Source organism: Macaca thibetana, chromosome 3 (genome assembly GCF_024542745.1).
Source record: "Macaca thibetana thibetana isolate TM-01 chromosome 3, ASM2454274v1, whole genome shotgun sequence".
Classification (NCBI taxonomy): Eukaryota; Metazoa; Chordata; class Mammalia; order Primates; family Cercopithecidae; genus Macaca; species Macaca thibetana.
Genome location: NC_065580.1, coordinates 94,305,714 through 94,328,213, shown reverse-complemented (window position 1 = coordinate 94,328,213; position 22,500 = coordinate 94,305,714). Strand labels below are relative to the sequence as shown.

Below are 22,500 nucleotides of genomic sequence, written 5' to 3'. Positions count from 1 at the left end.
CAGGAATGAACAAGGGCAGTTTGGAGGTTAAAGGCAAGATAGAATTGCTTAGCTCACATCTATTTGACTGTCATGTTTTCTTACTGGTATAACTTCTGCATCAAATCTCCAACTTAGCATTCATTTCACAAACAACAAATCACAGAATTCATTTTTGTGCTGAGAATCCCCAAAAGCTATTCTTCAGAAAACACTTAGAAAATCCAGCTCTAATACTTTATTTAAAATAGTGAATGTTTAAAAAAAGTTTATCCTTGTTCCCGTTAATTATCCAGGTTTGCTTTAAATCTACTGCTGTGTTTTACTACTGAGTCAAATTGGAAATAAAGTAGAAATTAAATTCTACTTTAGCTGAAAGGCTGCAAAGACTTGAATATGTGGCAATATTTCCCTTTAGTATTCATCAGAATGACTTAAAGGGCTTATTAAAACACAGATTGTTGGCTCCACCCCTCACCCTGAGATTCTTACTTAGCAGGTCTGCAATGGAGCCAAAAATTTGCATCTCTAACAATTTCCCAGGTGATACTGAAGCTGCTGATACAGGAACCACATTTTGTGTTTATTCTCTCAACATAAAATCTCAAAGCTAGTACAGAGGATCCAGAATGATGACCAGCTTCTTCTAACTTGCTGTTCCATCAACCTAGCTCATGACTTGCATCCTCAAAATCACCTCATGATCCAAGGGAGCTTCTCCAATTCTAGCCATCGTGTTAGCTTCAGGGTAGCAGGAAAGGAGTGAAGGCAAAGGGAACATCTCCCAGCCTCGTCAGCTCCTTTTTAGCAGCCTTATTTGCAAGAACTTAGTCAAAAGGCCTCATTACAGGGAAAATGGCAAATATACTCTTGCTGAGTACACTGACAGTCCAAATAATAGTAGGGATCTATAACTAAGGAAGACTGGATATTGAATAGGCAACAAAAAAAAAAAACTGCCATACCACTTAAGTCTACATATACTCCAATTAAGAAGTCCTACTGATTTTGCCTCCCAATTATTTTGTAAGTTTGTCCTATAGGTTTCATCTCTAATTCTGTTTCTCTAGATCTTGCTTTAATCATCTCTCTCCTACTTTATTATAATTGCAATCTAACTAGTCTCCTTACCTACTATCCTGATGATAGGTAGAAGATGGATTTTGAGCGAGCTAAATCTGCTTATAATTCTTCAATAACTCCACATTTTCTATAAAATAATTAGGTATAAGCATTTTATAATTTCATATGAAGCCCTCATCTACCTATTCCCTGCCTTTTACTTCATACTACTTAACAAACTGTTTCTCTCTTCAGTGCTTTCGTGATGTTTTCTCTGCTATTAAGATACTCTTGTGCCTGTAATCCTTCTACTCGGGAGGCTGAGGTGAAAAGATTGCTTGAGCCCAGGAGTTCAGGGTTACAGTGAGTCATGATTTCACCACTGCACTCAAGCCTGAGTGACAGAGCAAGCCCCTGTCTCTAAAAAAGAAAAAAGAAAAAGATACTCCTGCTACTCTCTTTACCATTTCAACTCATCCTCTAAGATTTAACCAAGATACTACCTTCTCCAGAAAGATTTCCTTGACAACCCTCCTTCATAGGAAGAGTACTCCTGTATAATCTCATCAAGTCCAGAGCTGTCACTGGATATTCCACGTTGTACTATAATGTTTGTATCTCTGGATTTCTCAATAGATGGTAATCTTCGTAAGTGTAAGGACCAGTTTTATCTATCTTTATACTTCCAAAACTGGATACAAAGCAGATGACAACTATTATTTGTTGAATAAAAGCATAAGCCTTCATCTCCAGCTAGCCAATATACTGAAAATCTGAATAGGACTTGTCAAGCAATGTAATATCCTTTCCTATCACAAGTATCACATTCTAATCACTCAATTTCAAAAGATAATTAGAATCAGAATATCCTTCTTTAATAACTGTATATCAGTCTGTTCTCATGCTGCTGATAAAGACATACCTGAGACTGGGTAATTTATAAAGGAAAGAGGTTAAAATGGACTCACAGTTCCACATGGCTGGGGAGGCCTCACAATCATGGCAGAAGACAAAGGAAGAGCAAAGGATGTCTTACATGGTGGCAGGCAAGAGGTCTTGTGCAGGGGAACTCCCATTTATAAAACCATCAGCTCTCATGAGACTTATTCACTATCACAAGAACAGTATGGGGGAAACTGTCCCCATGATTCAATGATCTGCACCTGGGCCCACCCTTGACACATGGGGATTATAACAATTCAAGGTGAGATTTGAGTGAGGACACAGCCAAACCATATAATTCCATCCCTGGCCCTTCCCAAATCTCATGTCCTCACATTTCAAAACCAATCATGCCTTCTTGACAGTCTCCCAAAATCTTAACTCATTTCAGCATTAACTCAAAAGTCCAGAGTCCAAAGTCTCATCTGAGACAAGGCAAGTCCCTCTGCCTATGAGCCTGTAAAATCAAAAACAAGTTAGTTACTTCCTAGATACAATGGGGGTACAGGCATTGGGTAAATACACCTGTTCCAAATGGGAGAAATTGGCCAAAACAAAGGGACTACATGCAAGTTTGAAATCCAGTGCCCCATGCAAGTTCGAAAGCCAACAAGGCAGCCAAATCTTAAAGCTTCAAAATGACCTCCGTTGACTCATATGCAGGTCACACTGATGCAAGAGTCGGGTTCCCATGGCCTTGGGCAGCTCTGCCCCTGTGGCTTTGCAGGGTACAGCACCACCCCCCGCCCCCAACTGCTTTCACAAGCTGGTGGTGTCTGCAGCTTTTCCAGGTGCAAAGTGCAAGCTGTCAGTGGATCTACCATTCTGGGGTCTGGAGGACCGTGGCCTTCTCCTCACAGTTCCACTAGGCAGTGCCCCAGTATGAACTCTGTGTGGGTGCTTCAACTCCACATTTTCCTTCCACACTGCCCTAGGAGGGGTTCTCCATGAAGGTCCCACCTCTGCAGAAAACTTCTGCCTGCACATCCAAGTGGTTCCAAAGATCCCCTAAAATGTAGGTGGAGGTTCCCAAACCTCCATTCTTGACTTCTGTGCACCTGCAGGCTCAATGCCACGTAGAAGTTGGAAGTTGCTAAGGCTTGGAGCTTGCACCCTCTGAAGCCATGGGCCGAACTGTACCGTGGACCCTTTTAGCCACAGCTGGAGCAGCTGGGATGCAGTGCACCAAGTCTCTAAGCTGCACACAGCATGGGGACCCTGGGCCCAGCCCATGAAACCATTTTTCCCCCTAGGCCTCTGGGCCTGTGATAGGACAGCCTGCCGCAAAGGTCTCTGATATGCCCTGGAGACATTTTCCCCATTCACTTAGTGATTAACATTTGGCCCCTCATTACTTATGCAAATTTCTACAGCTGGCTTGAATTTCTGCTCAGAAAATAGGTTATTCTTTTCTAGAGCATCATCAGGCTGCAAATTTTCTGAACTTTTATGCTCTGCTCTTAAACATAAGTTCCAATTCCAAACCATATCTTTGTGAATACATAAGACCGAATGCTTTTAACAACACCCGGGTCACATCTTGAATGCTTTGCTACTTAGAAATTTCTTCCACCAGATGCCCTAAATCATCTCTCTCAAGTTCAAAATTGCACAAATCTCTAAGGGAAAAATGCTCCCAGTCTCTTTGCTAAAACATCACAAGAGTCACCTTTATTCCAGTTCCCAAAAAGTTCCTTATCTGCATCTGAGACCACCTCAACCTGGACTTCATTGGCCATATCACTGTCAGCATTTTGGTCAAAGCCATTCAACAAGTCTCCAGGACGTTCCAAACTTTCCCACATCTTCCTATCCTCTTCTGAGCCCTCCAAACTGTTCCAACCTCTGCCTGTTACCCAGTTCCAAAGTCGCTTCCACATTTTTGGTATCTTTACGGCAGCACCTCACTCATGACACCAACTTACTTTATTAGTCTGTTCTCATGCTGCTAATAGACATACGTGAGACTGGATAATTTATAAAGGGAAAAGGTTTAATGGACTCACATTGCTCACATGGCTGGGGAGGCCTCACAAATGTGGCAGAAGGTGAAGGAAGAGTAATGGCATGTCTTACACGGTAGCAGGCAAAAAGGTTGTGTAGGGCAACTCCCCTTTATAAAACCATCAGATCTCATGAGACTTGCTCACTACCATGAGAACAGTATGGGAAAAACCTGCCCCCATGATTCAATTACCTCCCACCAGGTCCCTCTCACAACACGTGGGGATTATGGGAACTACAATTCAAAATGAAATTTTGGTGGGGACACAGCCAAACCATATCAAACTCCAACTACAGTTCAAAGCATAAAAACTATTTTGTGCATAGCCAAACATCTTTATTTTTCACAACCTGAATACTAAAGATACAACCCAACTAGTCCCAGAACACTTCTAGATATTTCTGTGTATTAACCAAACTAAACAAATTTTTAAAAAGAACATCTGCAACAATAACAGAATAATAATTTAACAATCAAAGTTGGCTTCACCATTTCTTGTCTTCTCCATACATTTATCCAAGTTCTCCATCTTTATTTCTTCTTCCTTTTTATATGGGGTGTATTCAGTATCTTTTTCTGGGTTTGGAACTGATTTCTCCTTTGGTATCAAGAAACATTCAGCATGTAAAACTTGTTCAGCAGTCATTGAACTTCTATAACATATCAAGCTACAGAGGAGGGATTTGACTTTATCATCCTGTAAGGAAAAACAGGTGTTACAAAACAAAGGAACAAAAGGACAAATCTGTAATGAAGAAGGACAATTCACAAATACTCTTGGTCAGTGATACAAGGCAAAAATCAAGTTTTTCTATTTAGATTTTTAAAGATTCTTACCAAGTTCAACTATAGTTGACCCTTAAACAACACAAGTTTGAACTGCACAGGTAGGTCCACTAATAAGTGGATTTATTTTTTCAATAAATGTAGTCAGGAAGGAGGCGCTTCAAGATGACTGATGAGGTATGTGGTACTCCCCTCAACAAAAAAAACACCAAAATAATGAGCTGATAATCACACTTTAAATAGATCATCTGGCTGGGCACAGTGGCTTATGCCTGTAATCTCAGCACTTTGGGAAGCCATGGTGGGGGGAATCACCTAAGGTCAGGAGTTCAAGACTAGCCTGGCCAACATGGTGAAACCTCGTCTCTACTAAGAGAGTTGTATACTTAGAAGTGAAAGAACAATATCTACCATTACAAAACACATATAAACTCCACTGGTAAAACACACACACAAATAAAGAAGAGAAAGAATTCAAGTGTTACCACTACAGAAAACCACGAAACCACAATGAATAAGAGAGAAAGTAAGAAATAAAAGATACACAAAACAACCAGAATCAATTAACACAATGACAGAAATTAACCCTCATGCATGTATCAATAACAGCCTTGAATGTAAACCAGTTAAACTTTCCACTTGAAAAATATAGACTGGTTGAAAGGATTTTTTTTAATGACCCAATTATATGCTGCCAAAAGATGTTCCATACAAAAGGAAACCAAAAGCAAGCAAGTGTAGCTATACTTATATCAGGTAAGACAGATTTTAAGTCAAAAAGAGCAAAAAGTGACAAAGAAGGTCATTATATAATAATAAAGAGATCAATTCAGCAAGATAATATAACAATTCTAAACATACACATGGATCCAACAACAGAGCACCCAGATACATAAATCAAATATTATTAGATCTAAAGGGAGAAACAGACTCCACCCAACTCTCACCACTAGACAGATCATCTAGAGAGAAAATTAATTTTTAAAAAAACTGATTTTACACTGCACTTAAAAACCAAATTAACCTAACAGATATTTACAGAATACTTTACCCAACAGCAACAGAATACACATACTTCTCATGAGCATATGGAACATTCTCTAGGAATAGACCATATCTTAAGCCACAAAACAAACCTCAAAAAATGTTTTAAAATTAAAATCATATCCAGTTTCATCTCAGACCACAATGGAAAACTAAAAATCAACAAGAGAAACTGAAAACTATACAAACGCACGGAAATTGGCCAGGCACAGTGGCTCACACCTGTAATCCCAAAACTTTGGGAGGTGGAGGTGGGTGGATCACTTAAGGTCAGGAGTTTGAGACCAGCCGGGCCAACATGGTAAAATCTCATCTCTACTAAAAATACAAACATTAGATGAGTGTGGTGGCAGACACCTGTAATTTCAGCTACTCAGGAGGCTGAGGCAGGAGAACTGCTTGTACCCAGGAGGCAGAGGTTGCAGTAAAGTGAGATCATGCCACTGCACTCCAGCCTGGGCAATAGAGTGAGACCCCCATCTCAAAAAGAAATAACAACAACAACAATGACAACAACAAAAACACATGGAAATTAAACAACATGCTGCTGAATGACCACTGGTTCAAGGAAGAAATTAAAGAGGGAATTAGAAAATGTCTTGGAACAATCACTTGTTCAAGGAAGAAATTAAAGAGGGAATAAGAAAATATCTTAGAACAACTGAAAATCAAAACAACATAACAAAACCGATGAGATACAGCAAAAGCAGTGTGAAAAGAAAACTTTATAGCAATAAATTCTTGTATCAAAAAAGGAGTAAGATTTCAAATAAATGACCTAATACACATTAGTAGAAAGCAGAACTAAGTGAAATAAAGCCACAGCTAACATCATTACTAAATAGGGAAAAGAAAAACATTCCTCTAGCGAAGAGCAGTGGCTCACACCTGTAATCCCAGCACTTTGGGAGGCCGAGGTGGGCAGATCACCTGAGGTCAGGAGTTCGAGATCGGCCTGACCAACATGGTGAAACCTCATCTCTACTAAAAAATACAAAAAATAAAAATAAAAAATAAAAAAGCCGGGCATCATGGTGGGTGCCTGTAATCCCAGCTACTTGGGAGGCTGAGGCACGAGAATTGCTTGAACCCAGGAGGCGGAGGTTGCAGTGAGCCAAGCCCGTGCCACTGCACTCCAGCTGGGCAACAAGAATGAAACTCCATCTCAAAAAAATGAAAAACAAAAAACAAAAAAAGAAAAAGAAAGAAAAAGAAAAACATTCCTCTAAAGAACTGGAACAAGACAAGGATCTCCACTTTCACCACTCCTCTTCAAGACAGTCCTGGAAGTTCTAGTCAGAGCAACCAGACAAGAAAAATAAAAGGAATACAAATTTAAAAAGGGCAAGCCAAACTGTCCCTCTTTGCAGATGATGCTATCTTAGCTATCTACAAAAATCTAAAGACTCCACCAAAAAGCTCTTAGATCTGATTAATCTAGTAAATCTGCAGGATATAGAATCAACATGTAAAAATTGGTAGCATTTCTATAAACCAATAAGGAACTAGCTAAGAAGGACATCAAGAAAGTAATCCCATTTATAGTAGCTATAAAATAAATATATTACCTAGGAAGAAATTTAAACAGGGATGTGGAAGAGCTCTCCAAAGAAAACTACAAAACACCGATGAAAGAAACTGAAGAGGATGCTAACAAATGGAAAGACATTCCATGCTCTTGGATCAGAAGAATTGGTATTGTTAAAATGCCCATACTACCCAAAGAAATCTACAGATTCAAAGCAATCCCTATCAAAATAGCAATGTAATTTTTCACATAAATAGAAAAAAATCCTAAATTTCATGTAGAACTAAAAAAGAGCACAAATAGTCAAAACAATTATCAGCAAAAAGAACAAAGTTGAAGGCATCACACTGACTTCAAAATATCTTTCAATCCCAACACAGCATTTTATTAGTATAGAAAAAGATACATGCACCTATAGAATAGAATTGAAAACCCAGAAATAAAGCCACATATTTACAGCCAACCAATTTCTCACAAAGGCACCAAGAACATACACTGGGGAAAAGACACTCACTTCAATAAATGGTGCTGGGAAAATTGGATATCCATATGCAAAAGAATAACAGTGGACCCTCACCTCTCACCATATACAAAAATCAATTCAAGATTGATTAAAGCCTTAAATGTAAAACCCAAGACTATAAAAGTACTAGAAGAAAACATATGGGAAACACTTCATGACACTGGTCTAGGCAGATTTTTATGGCTAAGACCTCGAAAGCACAGGCAACAAAAACAAAGAGACAAATGGGACTATACTTAACTAAAACGCTTCTGGACAGCAAAGGAAATAATCAACAGAGTGAAGAAACAATTTGTTGAATGGAAGGAAATATTTGCAAACTATCCATCCAACACAGGACTAATATCCAGAATATACAAGAAACTCAGCAAGGAAAACAATCCCATTAAAAAGTAGGCAAAGGACATAAATAGACATTTCTCAAAAGAAAGCATACAAATGACCAACAAGTATATGAAAAATGCTCAATATCACTAATCATCAGGGAAATGCAAATCAAAACCACAATGAGGTATCATTTTACATCAGCTAGAATGCCACTATTTTAAAAAATGACAAAAAATACCAAAATACTATTTTGAAAAATCTCCACAAAGATGTGGAGAACAGTTAGTGGAAATGTAAATTAGTATAGCCACGATGGAAAATAGTATAAATATTTTTCAAAAAACTAAAAATGGAACTATCATACAATCCAGTAATCCCACTACTTGATAGTTATCAAAATAAAAAGGAAATCAGTATATGAAACCTGCACCTCAATGTTTATTGCAGCACTATTCACAATTACAAAGGTAAGGACTTAAACCTAAGTGTCCATCAATGGACAAATGGATTAAGACAATTTGGTACGCTATTAAAGAAATATAAAGAAAATGTGGAATACTATTCAACCATAAAAAAGGAATTAAATTCTGTCATTTTCAGCAACAAGGATGGAATAATCATTTTATAAAGTGAACTAAGCCAGGCACAGAAAGACAAATATCAAATATTGTCACTCATATGTCGGAGCTATAAAAGTTGATCTCATAAGGTAGAGTTGAATGACTAATACCAGAGACTAAGAGAATGTGGGTGACGTGGAAGGGGATGAAGAGAGTTGTTTAATGGGTACAAACAACCAGGTTGATAGAAGAAATAAATACTAGTGATTGATAGCAGAGTAGGGTGACTCCATTTAACTATGTATTAAATATTTCAAAATAGCCAGAAGAGAGGACTTCATATGTTCCCAAAACATAGAAATAATAAATAATCAAGATAATGGATATCCTAAATACGGACTTTGTCATTAACACATTCCATACAAATTACAAAATATCACATATACCCCATAAATATGTACAAATATTATGTATCAATATGAAATAAATAAGTACAGTCAGCCCTCCCTATCTGCAGTTTCCACATCTGCAAGCAAACAGATCAAAAACACAGTATTCTCAGGACTCAACACCCACAGATACAAAGGGCTGATTTTTCATATGCATAGGTTCCACTGGGCCAACTGCAGGACATGGGTATGGGTGGATTTTATCTGTACCAAACCCCTGTGTATACAGAGGGATGACTGTACTTTTTTAGTAAAACGGAATGCCTCCAGTACTGAAACAATGGAATTGAATTATGGTGAAAAAATGTAAAAGGAAAAAAATCATAGCTGAAATCTCTCAAAAACAAGTGAAATGAGAACAAATAAATTTTATTACTTCCTTTCTTCCTCTTTTAACAGGATACTGGTCAGAATTTGACACTATTAAAATGTCACACAGAAGCTTCTCTGTCTGGAAGGGTAAACTTCTTCATCTAGTCAGCTGTTTCTGGTTTTGGTTTTTAAGTGATCACCCTCTAGGATCGCCTCTACTGCTGCTATCATTATCACCATCATTATGGGAGCCAGAATTTATTATATCCCTCTATTTCAAAGGACATTATTTGTATTAGAACATGTAAATAATCCTGTAATGTTGCTGTTCCATTATTTCCACCTGCGAAGACATCTTGGTATACCTTTTATTTGCCTCTTATGATTACTCCAACCAAAGCACATATCACATTGAATGAAAATAATCTGTTTACTGCTGGCCAGGCAGGCACTTTGGGAGGCCAAGATGGGTGGATCATTGAGGCCAGGAGTTTAAGACCAGCCTGGTCAACATGGCAAAACTCTGTCTCTACCAAAAATACAAAAATTAGCTGGGCATGGTGGCAGATAAGATACTATAAAGCCTATTTTAGTTAAATGAGTGCAGCACTGGAACATGAATAAACAACCCAATGGAACAGAAAAACTAAAACTATACCCCTGTACAAATAAAATTTTCTGCCTGAACACACTGATCAATCTTACTGTGACAATCAAACACCACGATCCCCCTCATATGACACAATTATATGTGCAAAGTATCATGCATAAAATATACTGCCTGTAAAAACCGAATGTAAATTTAATTAACCTCTGTATCTACCACCTTTTTCAATTGGGGAAAAGAGAACTATGAAATAATACCATAAGGATGCAATCAGCCAGCTCCAAAGTATGGAAAATGAAATTTTTTTTTTCACACAATACATGGCATGGAGAAAAAGAGTTCTGGGGGAACTTTATAGCTCAAGAGAGATTAGGAGATATATTAACCCAATACAGGTACCCGGGTTCATGCCATTCTCCTGCCTCAGCCTCCCGAGTAGCTGGGATTACAGGTGCCCGCCACCTCGCCCGGCTAGTTTTTTTTGTATTTTTTAGTAGAGACGGGCTTTCACCGTGTTAGCCAGGATGGTCTCGATCTCCTGACCTCGTGATCCGCCCGTCTCGGCCTCCCAAAGTGCTGGGATTACAGGCTTGAGCCACCACGCCCGGCACTGGAGGGATTCTGAAGGATGGGAATGGTGTGTTAATTATCCTCTAATAACTCTCTCAACTACATGGTTCCATGAATTTATATTCTTCTCCATTTGTGGTATGGTATCTGTAATGTGCTGACTACAAAGCCTTGACTTGTTTTGCAGCTGTGTGTGATCACAAAATGTAGATAAAGGTAATCCCATTCCCAGCACTAATAACTGACTCAGATCACAGAAGCAGATACTATACAAGTCAAGATTCTTATAATTTGAACTTGCTTATTACTCAATTTATAAATCTTGCTTGTTCAAATTTCTAAATTATTAGTTTCATTTTAAATGCCACAATCCTTGAATCCATGAGTAGCTACCCATATTAAACAGGGACTGTGTATTTACATTCACTTTTATTATACAATTATACATATACCTAGCAGCATGCCTAGCAAGGCATGATTACTTGCAGATTATTATTATTTTTATTTATTTTTTATTTTTTTGAGACAAAGTCTCATTCTGTCACCCAGGCTGAAATGCAGTGGCACAATCTCAGCTCACTGCAATCTCTGCCTCCCAGGTTCAAGTGATTCTCCTGCCTCAGATTCCCAAGTAGCTGGGACTACAGGCACCTGCCACCACGCCCAGCTAATTTTTTTGTATTTTTAGTACAGACAGGGTTTTATCATGTTGGGCAGGCTGGTCCTGAACTCCTGACCTCAGTTGATCTGCCCACCTCGGCCTCCCAAAATGCTGGGATTACAGGTGTGAGCCACCACACCCAGCCAGATTACATCTTAGAGTAGGCAGACTTCTAAGATTACCCCAGGACCCCAATCTTCTGTTATTCATAACTTCACATAATTCTTTCCTCTTGGACCTACAGAATTGCTTCTAACAGAGAGAATACTATCAAAAACTATGGGATATCACTTTTACGATTTTGTTATAAAAAACTGTCACTTCTGTCTTAGTGAACAGAGTCCACTGCCTTCTCTGCATATACATTTCAATGAAACATGCTGCCATGATGGAAACAGGGCAAAGGATTGAGGGCAACCTCTGGCCAACAACTAGAGAAGAACTGAGGTCCTCATTCTAACAAACTGAAAGAAACAGAATCCTACGAACAAACGTGAGGTTAGAGGCATAGCCATCTCCAGTCAAGCTTTAAGATGACTATAGCCCAGCCAACATCTTAACTGCAACCTTAAATTCACTGAAGCAGAAATCCCAAATAAGCTGTGTCCAGATTCCTGACTCACAAAACTGTAATATAAGTTTTAAGTTTGAGCTAAATTTCAGGATAACTTGGTACAAGGCAATTTTTCTATCAAACCTGAAAGAGCAAGGGTTCTGGATGTGCACTTTTGGTGAATCTGTAACCTCTAATGCAGCATTTCTGGTATTTTTCTATCTAATAGCAAGAAATCTTTATCATAGCCTTTTCAAAACTGTAAACCATAGTCAACCTTCTTTGTTATACCCTTCCACAGAGATAATCAGGAAGTGTAACACAAAGTTTTATAATCCCACAAAAGTTGTCTGGAATGCTTTTTACTACTACCCAAGAAGTGTGGCAAAGCTCCTTAATATCACTTCTAAGATGTGTTTTTTTTTAAATGATTTCATGGGACACTAGAAGGTATTGTACAGTATTTCTGTAGTCAAATAAGTTAAGGAACTACTGAGTTTAACAAAATTATATGTATTCTTTCATTGTAATCCTAACTCAAAATAGCATAAGAACTTCCAGAGCTGATCATTATACTCTTATAGACTCATCTGCTGTCATATTTATCCTCTTTATATCTAGTCATACTGAATTGCCCCTTTCTTTGCAGAATTAAAATTCAGCTTCCCCCAAAGTACTATTTTTAGGGGCTTCATTTTTTTTAAATCTTTATGGGTACACTATGAAGTACATGAGATATTTTAATACAAGCATATAATGTGTAAAAATCAAATCAGGGTAAATGGAGTACCCCCAAAGTACTTGCTAATTACTCAACTTATAGATGTTAATTATTTACTTGTTCACATTTCTAAATTATTAATTTCATTCTCAACGCCACAATCCTTGTAATCCTAGGACCTGGTTCAATTCCTGTCACAGAAATAGCTACTCAAAATATGCTGGCTGAATACATATGTGAATGACAAAGATACAGTTAGGTACTTATAAAAAACTAAGTTATAATAAAACATTTAATTTTACTCTAATATGATCTTGAAACACATGGTAAATAATATTCTGCCCTAATTGTTAGATTATTTATATAATCTGTGTGACAAACATACAACCCAGCAGAGTAACACTGGTGTAGTAATTAAGTGGTGTAAGTAGGGCACCTGAATTTTTTCCAATACTTCATTTATTGCAAATGTTAATTTGGATTTTCAGAAAAACTGGAGGACACTTTCAGTCAGATATCTAAGTTTATATTACTGCATGTGTTTCAAACCAGTAAATGTCAAAAAGGTCACATACCAAATGAAACTGATCCACTTTCGGGATTCCATCTTTATTTATCTCAAACTCCTGATTTTGAACAGAAAGCTGTGAAAGAAAGTAAGAATGAATAAATGTCCAATGTATTAATATACTGATCTATAGAAGAGTTAACTCTGGAACTTCAGATCCTGGTGACTAGAAAAGAGTTCACTTAAAGAAAGCACATTAACTCTCTTACGGGTAAAAGCACTTTCATTGTAACTACATGTTCACAAGCAACCAAATGGTTCCTGGGGCTCCTAAAGTACCGATCAGAGGTGATGTACACACTATGAACACTTTAATATTTCTTCACCTTATAAGAAAATGTGTTAAAGCGTGGTAGCCTATATATCATGTTAGCCTCACCAATACTCAAAAATTAGGTACAAAGAAAATAAATCAGGCAAGTTTCTTTCTACCATAATATCTAACCTGTGTTCGAGAAATGTAAGCCAAACTTTAAAAAAAGCTTCAGAGATAAGAGGGATGCAAGAAATAAATTAATTAAATTTAATTTAAAAACATGGAGAATTTTTCACATACACAAAGGTACTCTGAGTCCCACATATTCATCCCCTAGCCCTAACAACCATCAGCCAATGACTACTCTTACCCTATGAACAAATCCATATATATTATCTTTGAGGCAAATCCTATGCATGTCATAATTTCACCTATAAACATGTTAGTACATATCTCTAAGAGACAATCTTATTTTTACACATATCATAAGAAAAATACTTTTATACAAAATACCTAGCTTTCAAAATTTGAGTAATCTCGTATCAAATTAGTTTACCTTTTTAGTTTATTTAAATCCAAATCCAAATAAGTTCCACCCATTGCAATTAAAAAATGAGCAGAAGGGCTTTTGGTCTCTTCCTGTTCCTCTCCATTAATTACAATTATAAAACCTGAAAATACCAGAAAATATAACCAAAGGAAAACATTGAACGGTTTAAAAAAGGAAGAAAAACTAGTTGAAGACCCCAGGATTAGAGGAACAACATAGTAACAGGTTGTCTTATAACCCTCCCAATTGAAAAAAAAAAAAAAAAAGTGATCCAGATCTGATGTTTCCCAACTCCTAAGCCTGCAACAGAAAGCAGCCCAGGTAGATTCATTCCTCTCTTGAACTTAATAGGATTGCCATCAACACCACCAGGTGAGGCCAGGAGAAACAGCAAGAAGGTTCAACTGGAAACCTCACTGTCAATAAGCAGCCAGGGGAAGCATTCACCATCCTCAGCAGCAGCACCACCTGAGACACCAACGAGGCCACAGGCACCAACAAAGGGAAACCACGCCACAAGCAGCTGGTCCAGTAAATACACTCTGATGCCCATAAGTAGGGGGATCCCACCATAACAAGGGATGGTTCTGGAGGTATTCTGCATCTGTCATAGGAAAGGAGAGATCCTGCCACAACTAGCACCCAGCTCAAGAAGCTTCATCCCATAGACCAGAGTCTGCATTCCCATATTTAGAAGCACTAGGCAGCTCAGTCTTGAAAACTCCCTTTCATTCTTTCAAATACCATCAGCAGGGACCACGGGAGGCCCAACAGTATGCAACAACTCAAGCAGATCAAAATATAACTGAAAAGTTTCTAAAAATTAGATTGTCGTTAAAACCACAGTTCAAAAAGTAGTCCAGGACCTCTGTTTAAACCTAAACAAGGTGACTGCCTGCTAAAATAAAATTTTCAGGAGGACTCAGAATCTACTAAAATAATATCCAAAATGTCCAGGATAAAATTAAAAATCATTTGTTATACAAAGTACCAGGAAAACCACAACTTCAGCGAGAAACTGCAATCAACACCAAGATGAATCACATAATTACTTGACAAGAACTTTGAAGCAATGGTCATAAAATGCTTCAACAAGCAATTATAATTTCTCTAAGGTAAATAAAAAGAAATCTCAGCAAAGAAAAAAATTATTTAAAAGAATCGCATGAAAGTTAGGGAACTACAAAGTACAATAACCAAAATCTTAAAACTGGATGGAATAAATTGAAAAGTACAGAGATGATAGAAGACAAAATCAGTGAACTTCAGAATAGTTCAACACAATTTACTCAGCCTGATCAGAGAGAAAACATTTCCATTTATTTGTATCCTCTCTTATTTCCTTGAGCAGTGGTTTGTAGTTCTTCTTGAAGAGGTCCTTCACATCCCTTGTTAGCTGTATTCCTAGGCATTTTATTCTCTTTGTAGCAATTGTGAATGGGATAAGCAATTGTGAATGGGAGTTCCCTCATGATTTGGCTCTTTATTATTGGTGTATAGGAATGCTTGTGAGTTCTGCACGTTGATTTTGTATGCTGAGACTTTGCTGAAGTTGCTTATCAGCTAAAGTAGATTTTATGCTGAAATGATACAGTTTTCTAAATATACATTCATGTCATCTGCACACAGACAGACTTTGACTTCCTCTCTTCCTATTTGAACACACTTTATTTCTTTCCCTTGCTTGATTCCCCTGACCAGAACTTCCAATACTATGTTAAATAGGAGTGTGAAAGAGGGCATCCTTGTCTTCTGCCAGTTTTCAAAGGGAATGCTTCTAGTTTTTGCCCATTCAGTATGATATTCACTGTGGGTTTGTCATAAATAGCTCTTAATATTTTGAGATACTTTCCATCAATACCTAGTTTATTGAGAGTTTTTAGCATAAAGGGTGGTGAATTTTATCAAAGACTTTTTCTGCATCTATTGAGATAATCATGTGGTTTTTGTCACTGATTCTGTTTATGTGAGGCATTATGTTTACTGATTTGTTTATGTTGAACCAACCTTGCATCCCAGGGATGAAGCCGACTTGATCATGGTGGATAAGCTTTTTGATGTCCTGCTGAATTCAGTTTGCCAGTATTTTATTGAGAATTTTTGTATCAATGTTCATCAGATTAGCCTGAAATTTCCCTTTTTTGTAGTGTCTCTGCCAGGTTTTGGTACCAGGATGATGCCAGCCTCATAAAATGAGTTAGGGAGGAGTCCCTCTGGAATAGTTTCAGAAAGAATGGTAATGGTACTAGCTCCTCTTTGTACATCTGGTAGAATTTGCCTGTGTATCTGTCTGGTCCTGGACTGTTTTTGGTTGGTAGGCTATTAATTACTGCCTCAATTTCAGAACACATTATTGGTCTATTCAGAGATTCGAACTCTTATTTAGTCTTGGGAGGGTGTACGTGTCCAGGAATTTTTCCATTTCTTCTAGATATTCTAGTTTATTTGCATAGAGGTGTTTATTGTATTCTCTGATGGTAGCTTGGATTTCTGTGGGACAGTGGTGATATCCCCTTTATCATTTTTTATTGTGTCTATTTGATTCTTCTCTCTTTTCTTCTTTATTAGTCTGGCTAGTGGTCTACCTATTTTGTCAATCTTTTCAAAAAACCAGCTCCTGGATTCATTGATTTTTTAAAGGGTTTTTTATGTCTCTTATCTCCTGCAGTTCTGCCCTGATCTTAGTTATTTCTTGTCTTCTGCTAACTTTTGAATCTGTTTGCTGTAGCTTCTGTAGCTCTTTTAATTGTGATGTTAGGGTGTCGATTTTAGATCTTTCCCACTTTCTCCTGCGGGCATTTAGTGCTATAAATTTCCCTCTAAACACTGCTTTAGCTGTGTCCCAGGGATTCTGGTACCTTGTGTCTTTGTTCTTATTAGTTTCAAAGAATTTATTTGTTTCTGCCTTCATTTCATTATGTACCCAGTAGTCATTCAGGAGCAGGTTGTTCAGTTTCCATGTAGTTGTGCAATTTTGAGTGAGTTTCTTAATCCTGAGTTCTAATTTGACTGCACTGTGGTCTGAGAGACTGTTGAGATTTCCATTCTTTTGCATTTGCTGAGGAGTGTTTTATTTCCAATAATGTGGCCAATTTTAAAATAAGTGTGACGTGGTGCCGAAAACAATGTATATGCTGTTGACTTGGGGTGGAGAGTTCTGTAGGTGTCTATTATGTACGCTTGGTCCAGAGCTGAGGTCAAGTCCTGAATATCCTTGTTAATTTTCTGTCTCGTTGATCTGTCTAATATTGACAGTAGGCTGTTAAAATCTCCCACTGTTATTGTGTGGGAGTCTAAGTCTCTTTGTAGGTCTCTAAGAACTTGTTTTATGAATCTTGGTACTCCTGTATTGGGTGCAAATATATTTAGGATAGTTAGCTCTTCTTGTTGCATTGATCCCTTTTCCATTATGTAATGCCCTTCTTTGACTTTTTTGGTCTTTGTTGGTTAAAATTCTGTTTTATCAGAGACTAGGATTGCAACCCCTGCTTTTTTTGTTTTCCATTGTCTTAGTAAATATTCTTCCATCTCTTTATTTTGAGCCTATGTATGTCTTTGTATGTGAGATTGTTCTCCTAAATACAGCACACCGATGGGTCTTGATTCTTTATCCAATTTGCCAGTCTGTGTCTTTTAATTGGGGCATTTAGCCCACTTACATTTAAGGTTCATACTGTTATGTGTGAGACATTCTTAAAAGCAGAAAACACGGTGATAAAAGATCAGTGGTTGCCAGCGTTTAAGGATTGGGAGAAGGTTGTGACTACAAAGGGATGGCACACAGGAATTTTCTGGGTTATGGAACTGTTCTGCATCCTGACTGTGGTGGTGGTGATTACACTAATCTACAGGTGTGTTAAAATTCATAGAATGTATACCAAAAAAAGTCCATTGTACAGGTTAATTTAAAAATAAAGTTTTTAAAAGACCTTAATCAACAATATGTAAGAGTAGAAAATCAGACAATATATTTACTCACGGAGCTCTTTACTGTCATTTTAAAAGGAAATAAGTGGAATAAAAACTGCTATTACCACGCTTATGGGATATCTTATGAGTCCTCCCAGAAACAAAAAAATACTTGATACATTTACTTTCACCTTTCTGATATAAAGAATAAACAGATTACTGAAGCACTGATGAAAATCATGCCAGTTTATTTCCATGAGGGTGTTGGTTCTATGAAACCAGACAACTTTAAATATACATGCAGGTATAGGGCTAAGGTCATAAGAACAGTATGGGGGAACCACCCCATAATTCAAATATCTCCACCTGGGCCTGCCCTTGACACACAGGAATTATTAAAATTCAAGGTGAGATTTGGGTGGGGACACAGCTAAACCATATCATTCCACCCCTGGCCCTTCCCAAATCTCATGTCTTCACGTTTCAAAACCAATCATGCCTTCCCAACAGTCCCCCAAAGTCTTTACTCATTTAAGCATTAACTCAGAAGTCCACCGTCCAAAGTCTCATCTGAAATAAAGCAAATCCCTTCTGCCTATGAGCCTGTAAAATCGACAGCAAGTCAGTTACTTCCTCAATACAATGAGGGTACAGGCATTGGGTAAATACACTTGTTCCAAATGGGAGAAACTGGCCAAAACAAAGGGGCTACAGGCCCCAGGCAAGTTCAAAATCCAGCGGGGCAGTCAAATCTTAAAGCTCCAAAATGATCTCCTTTGACTCCATGTTGCACCTCCAGGTCACACTGATGCAAGAGGTGTGCTCCCATGGCTTTGGACAGCTCTGCCCCTGTGGCTTTGCAGGGTACAGTCCTGCTTCCAGCTACTTTCACGGGCTGGCATTGAGTGTCTGTGGCTTCTCTGGGCACACTGTGCGATCTGTCAGTGGATCTAACCTTCTGGGGTCTGGAGGACTGTGGCCCTCTTCTCACAGCTCCACTAGGCAGTGCACCAGTGGGGGCTCTGTGTGGGAGCTCCGACCCCACATTTCCCTTTTACACTGTCTTGGCAGAAGCTCTCCTAAGGGCTCCACCCATGCAGAAAACTTCTACCTGGACATCCAGGCATTTCCATACATCCTCTGAAATCTAGGTGGAAGTTCTCAAACCACCATTCTTGACTTCTGTGCACCTTCAGGCTCAAACCACGTGGAAGCTGCCAAGGTTTGGGGCTTGCACCTTCTAAAGCCACGGCCTGAGCTGTACCTTGGCCCCTTTTAGCCACAAATGGAGCAGCTGGGACACAGGGCACCAGGTTCCAAGGCTGCACACAGCAGGCGGACCCTGGGCCCAGCCTGTGAAACCATTTTTTCCTCCTAGGCCTCTGTGCCTGTGATGGGAGGGGCTGCAACAAAGGTTTCTGACATGCCCTGGAGATGCTTTCCCCATTGTCTTAGTGATTAACATTCAGCTACTTGTTACTTATGCAGATTTCTGCAGGTAGCTTGAATTTCTCCCCAGACACGGGTTTTTCTTTTCTATTGCATCATCAGGTTGCAAATTTTCCTTTTATGCTCTGCTTCCATTTTAAACATAAGTTCCAATTCCAAACTATATCTTTGTGAATACATAAAACAATGCTTTTAAAAGCACCCAAGTCAGGCCAGGCGCGGTGGCTCAAGCCTGTAATCCCAGCACTTTGGGAGGCTGAGACGGGCGGATCACGAGGTCAGGAGATCAAGACCATCCTGGTTAACACGGTGAAACCTCGTCTCTACTAAAAAAATACAAAAAACTAGCCAGGCGAGGTGGCGAGCGCCTACAGTCCCAGTTACTCGGGAGGCTGAGGCAGGAGAATGGTGTAAACCCGAGAAGCGGAGCTTGCAGTGAGCTGAGATCCAGCCACTGCACTCTAGCCTGGGTGACAGAGCGAAACTCCGTCTCCAAAAAAAAAAAGCACCCAAGTCACCTCTTGAACACTTTGCTGCTTAGAAATTTCTTCCACAAGATGCCCTAAATCATCTCTCTCAAGTTCAAAGTTTCACAAATCTCTAGGGCAGGGGCAAAAAGCAGCGTCTCTTTGCTAAAACATCAAGAGTCATGTTTATTCTAGTTCCAACAAGTTCCTCATCTCCAGCTGAGCCCACCTCAACCTGGACTTCACTGGCCATATTACTATCAGCATTTTGCTCAAAGCCATTCAACAAGTCTCTAGGAAGTTCCAAACTTTCCCACATCTTCCTGTCCTCTTCTGAGCTCTCCATCTGCCCATCACCCAGTTCCAAAGTTGCTTCCACATTTTCAGGTATCTTTACAGCAGCATCCCACTCTCTGTACCAATTTACTGTATTGGTCCATTCTCACACTGCTAACAAAGACATCCCCAAGACCAGGTAATTTATAAAGGAAAGAGGTTTAATTGACTCACAGTTCAGCATGGCTGGGGGGTACTCAGGAAACTTACAATCATGGCAGAAGGGGAAGTAAACACATCCTTCTTCACGTGGCAGCAGCAAGGAGAAGTGCCGAGCAAAAAAGAAAATGCCCCTTATAAAATCATCAGATCTTGTGAGACTTACTCACTACCACGAGAACCTCATGGGGGAAACTGCCCCCATGATTCAATTATCCCCACCTGACCCCACCCTTGAAATGTGGGGATTACAATTCAATGTGAGATTTGGGTGGAGACACAGCCAAACCATATCATCTGGCTTCTTTCTCTTGGCAGAATTATTCTAAGATTCATCCACCTTACTGAGTTATATTTATAGTTCAATCATTTTATTCCTGAGTAGTATTCCAATGGATAAGAGACATATATAGCAAATTGTTTTTCCATTCATCTGTTTATGGACTTTGAGTTGTTTCTACTTTTCATCTATTACACATAAATTCTTTCGATATTTACATACAAGTCTTTGTGTGGACATATGCTTTCACTTCTCTTGGCTAAATATCTAGGAGTGGAATTGCTGGGTCATAGGGTAGGAATATGTTCAACCTTTTAACAAACTGCCAAATATTTTTCAAAGTGGTTGTTCCCTTTACATTCTCCTGGGCAATATATGTGAGTTCTAGGTACAACACATCTAAGCAACACTTGCTATGGTCTTTTCAATTTTAGGCATTATAGTGAGTAGTATAGTATAGTAGTATCTCATTTTGGCTTTAATCTGTAGTTCCCTAACGACAATGACAAATGGTGTTTAGAGCATCTTTCACACATGGCTTACATGCCATGTGGACACCTTCTTTGGTAAAGTGCCTGTTTAAATATTTTGCCCATCTCTGAACTGAGCAGTCTTCTTAGTATTAATTGTAGGAGCTCTTGATAATCTGGATATAATATTTTTGTCAGATATATGTTTTTCAAATATTTTCTCCTAGTCTGTAACTTGCCTTTCATTTTTGTGACAATGTCTTTGGAAGAGCAAAGTTTTCAATTTTGATGAAATCCAAATGATTTTTTTTCTTTTCGAGTTGATGTTTTCTGTGTCCTCTTAAGAAATCTTTGCCAAGTTGAAAGTCAAATAATATTTTATCCTATGTTTTCCTCTATAAGTTTTAGAGACTCAGGTTTTACATTTAGATCTGATATACATTTTGAGTTAATTTTTGTGCATGGTATAAGGAATGAATCAAAATTTATTCTCTACATATGGTATGAGTTGTCCTGTATCATTTTTGTTGAAGAGTCTCCTTTCACTCAGAGAATTGCCTTGGTATCTTTGTCAAAAGTCAGTTATCATGTACGTGTAGTCTATTTATACTGTCTCTATTCTGCTCCATTCATCTGGACATCTAACTTCACAGAAGTATCACTTTTGTTTTTAGAAACAGGGTCCTGCTCTGTAGCCTAGGCTGGAGCACAGTGGAGCAGTCATAGCTTACTGCAGCCTTAAACTCCTGGACTCAAACAATCCTTCTGCCTCAGCCTACCAAGTAGCTAGAACCATAAACACACCACTACACTCAGCTAATTTTTATTTTTTGTAGAGACAGAGGGTTCTCACTGTGTTGCCTAGGCTAGTCTTGAACTCCTGGCCTCAAGCAATCCTCCTGCCTCAGCCTCCCTAAGTGCTGGGATTACAGTCATGAGCCACCCCTCTAGGGCCACACTGTCTTAATTTCCTAGAATCTATTAAGTTATAAAATCAGGTAGTCTGGGTCCTTCAATTTTTTTCTTTTTCAAATGTGTTTTGGCTATATCTCAGATCCTCTCCATTTTCATATTAATTGTAAAATCTAATTGTCAATTTCTGAAAAAATAAGCAAAATCTACTATTTGTTGAAATTGCATCAAATCTATAAACCAACCTGAGAACAACTGATCTCCATACAATGTCTTCTAGTCCATGAGCATGGTGTATCTGTACATTTATTTATGTATTCTTGAGGTTCTCTGAACAATGCTTTGTAGTTTTAATAGCGTGCAACTCTTGCACATCTTTTGCTAAATTTACCCCTACAAATTCCATATTTTAACACTTTTGTAAATGATTTTTAAATTTTAATTTCCTGTTATTTGTGGCCTATATAAAAACACAATTATATTGAAATTAAAACTGCTATCTTTCTAAACTCATT

At 38.4% G+C, this 22,500-nt stretch overlaps 1 protein-coding gene across 10 annotated transcripts in view; it reads right to left on the bottom strand.

The window, feature by feature from the left end:
• Positions 1 to 22,500, bottom strand: part of STK31 (serine/threonine kinase 31) — a 142,778-nt gene that overhangs the window by 11,529 nt on the left and 108,749 nt on the right. For 7 of the 10 annotated variants that reach the window (XM_050783123.1, XM_050783122.1, XM_050783113.1 and 4 more), the window contains 2 exons: positions 13,205 to 13,273; positions 4,478 to 4,685 (listed from right to left, as the gene is read on the bottom strand). In XM_050783123.1, coding sequence (XP_050639080.1) covers positions 4,478 to 4,685; positions 13,205 to 13,273 — 277 coding nt within the window. Of the gene's footprint in view, positions 1 to 4,307; positions 4,686 to 13,204; positions 13,274 to 22,500 lie in introns of those variants that run through there. The other 3 variants (XM_050783117.1, XM_050783118.1, XM_050783120.1) reach the window with 1 other exon arrangement.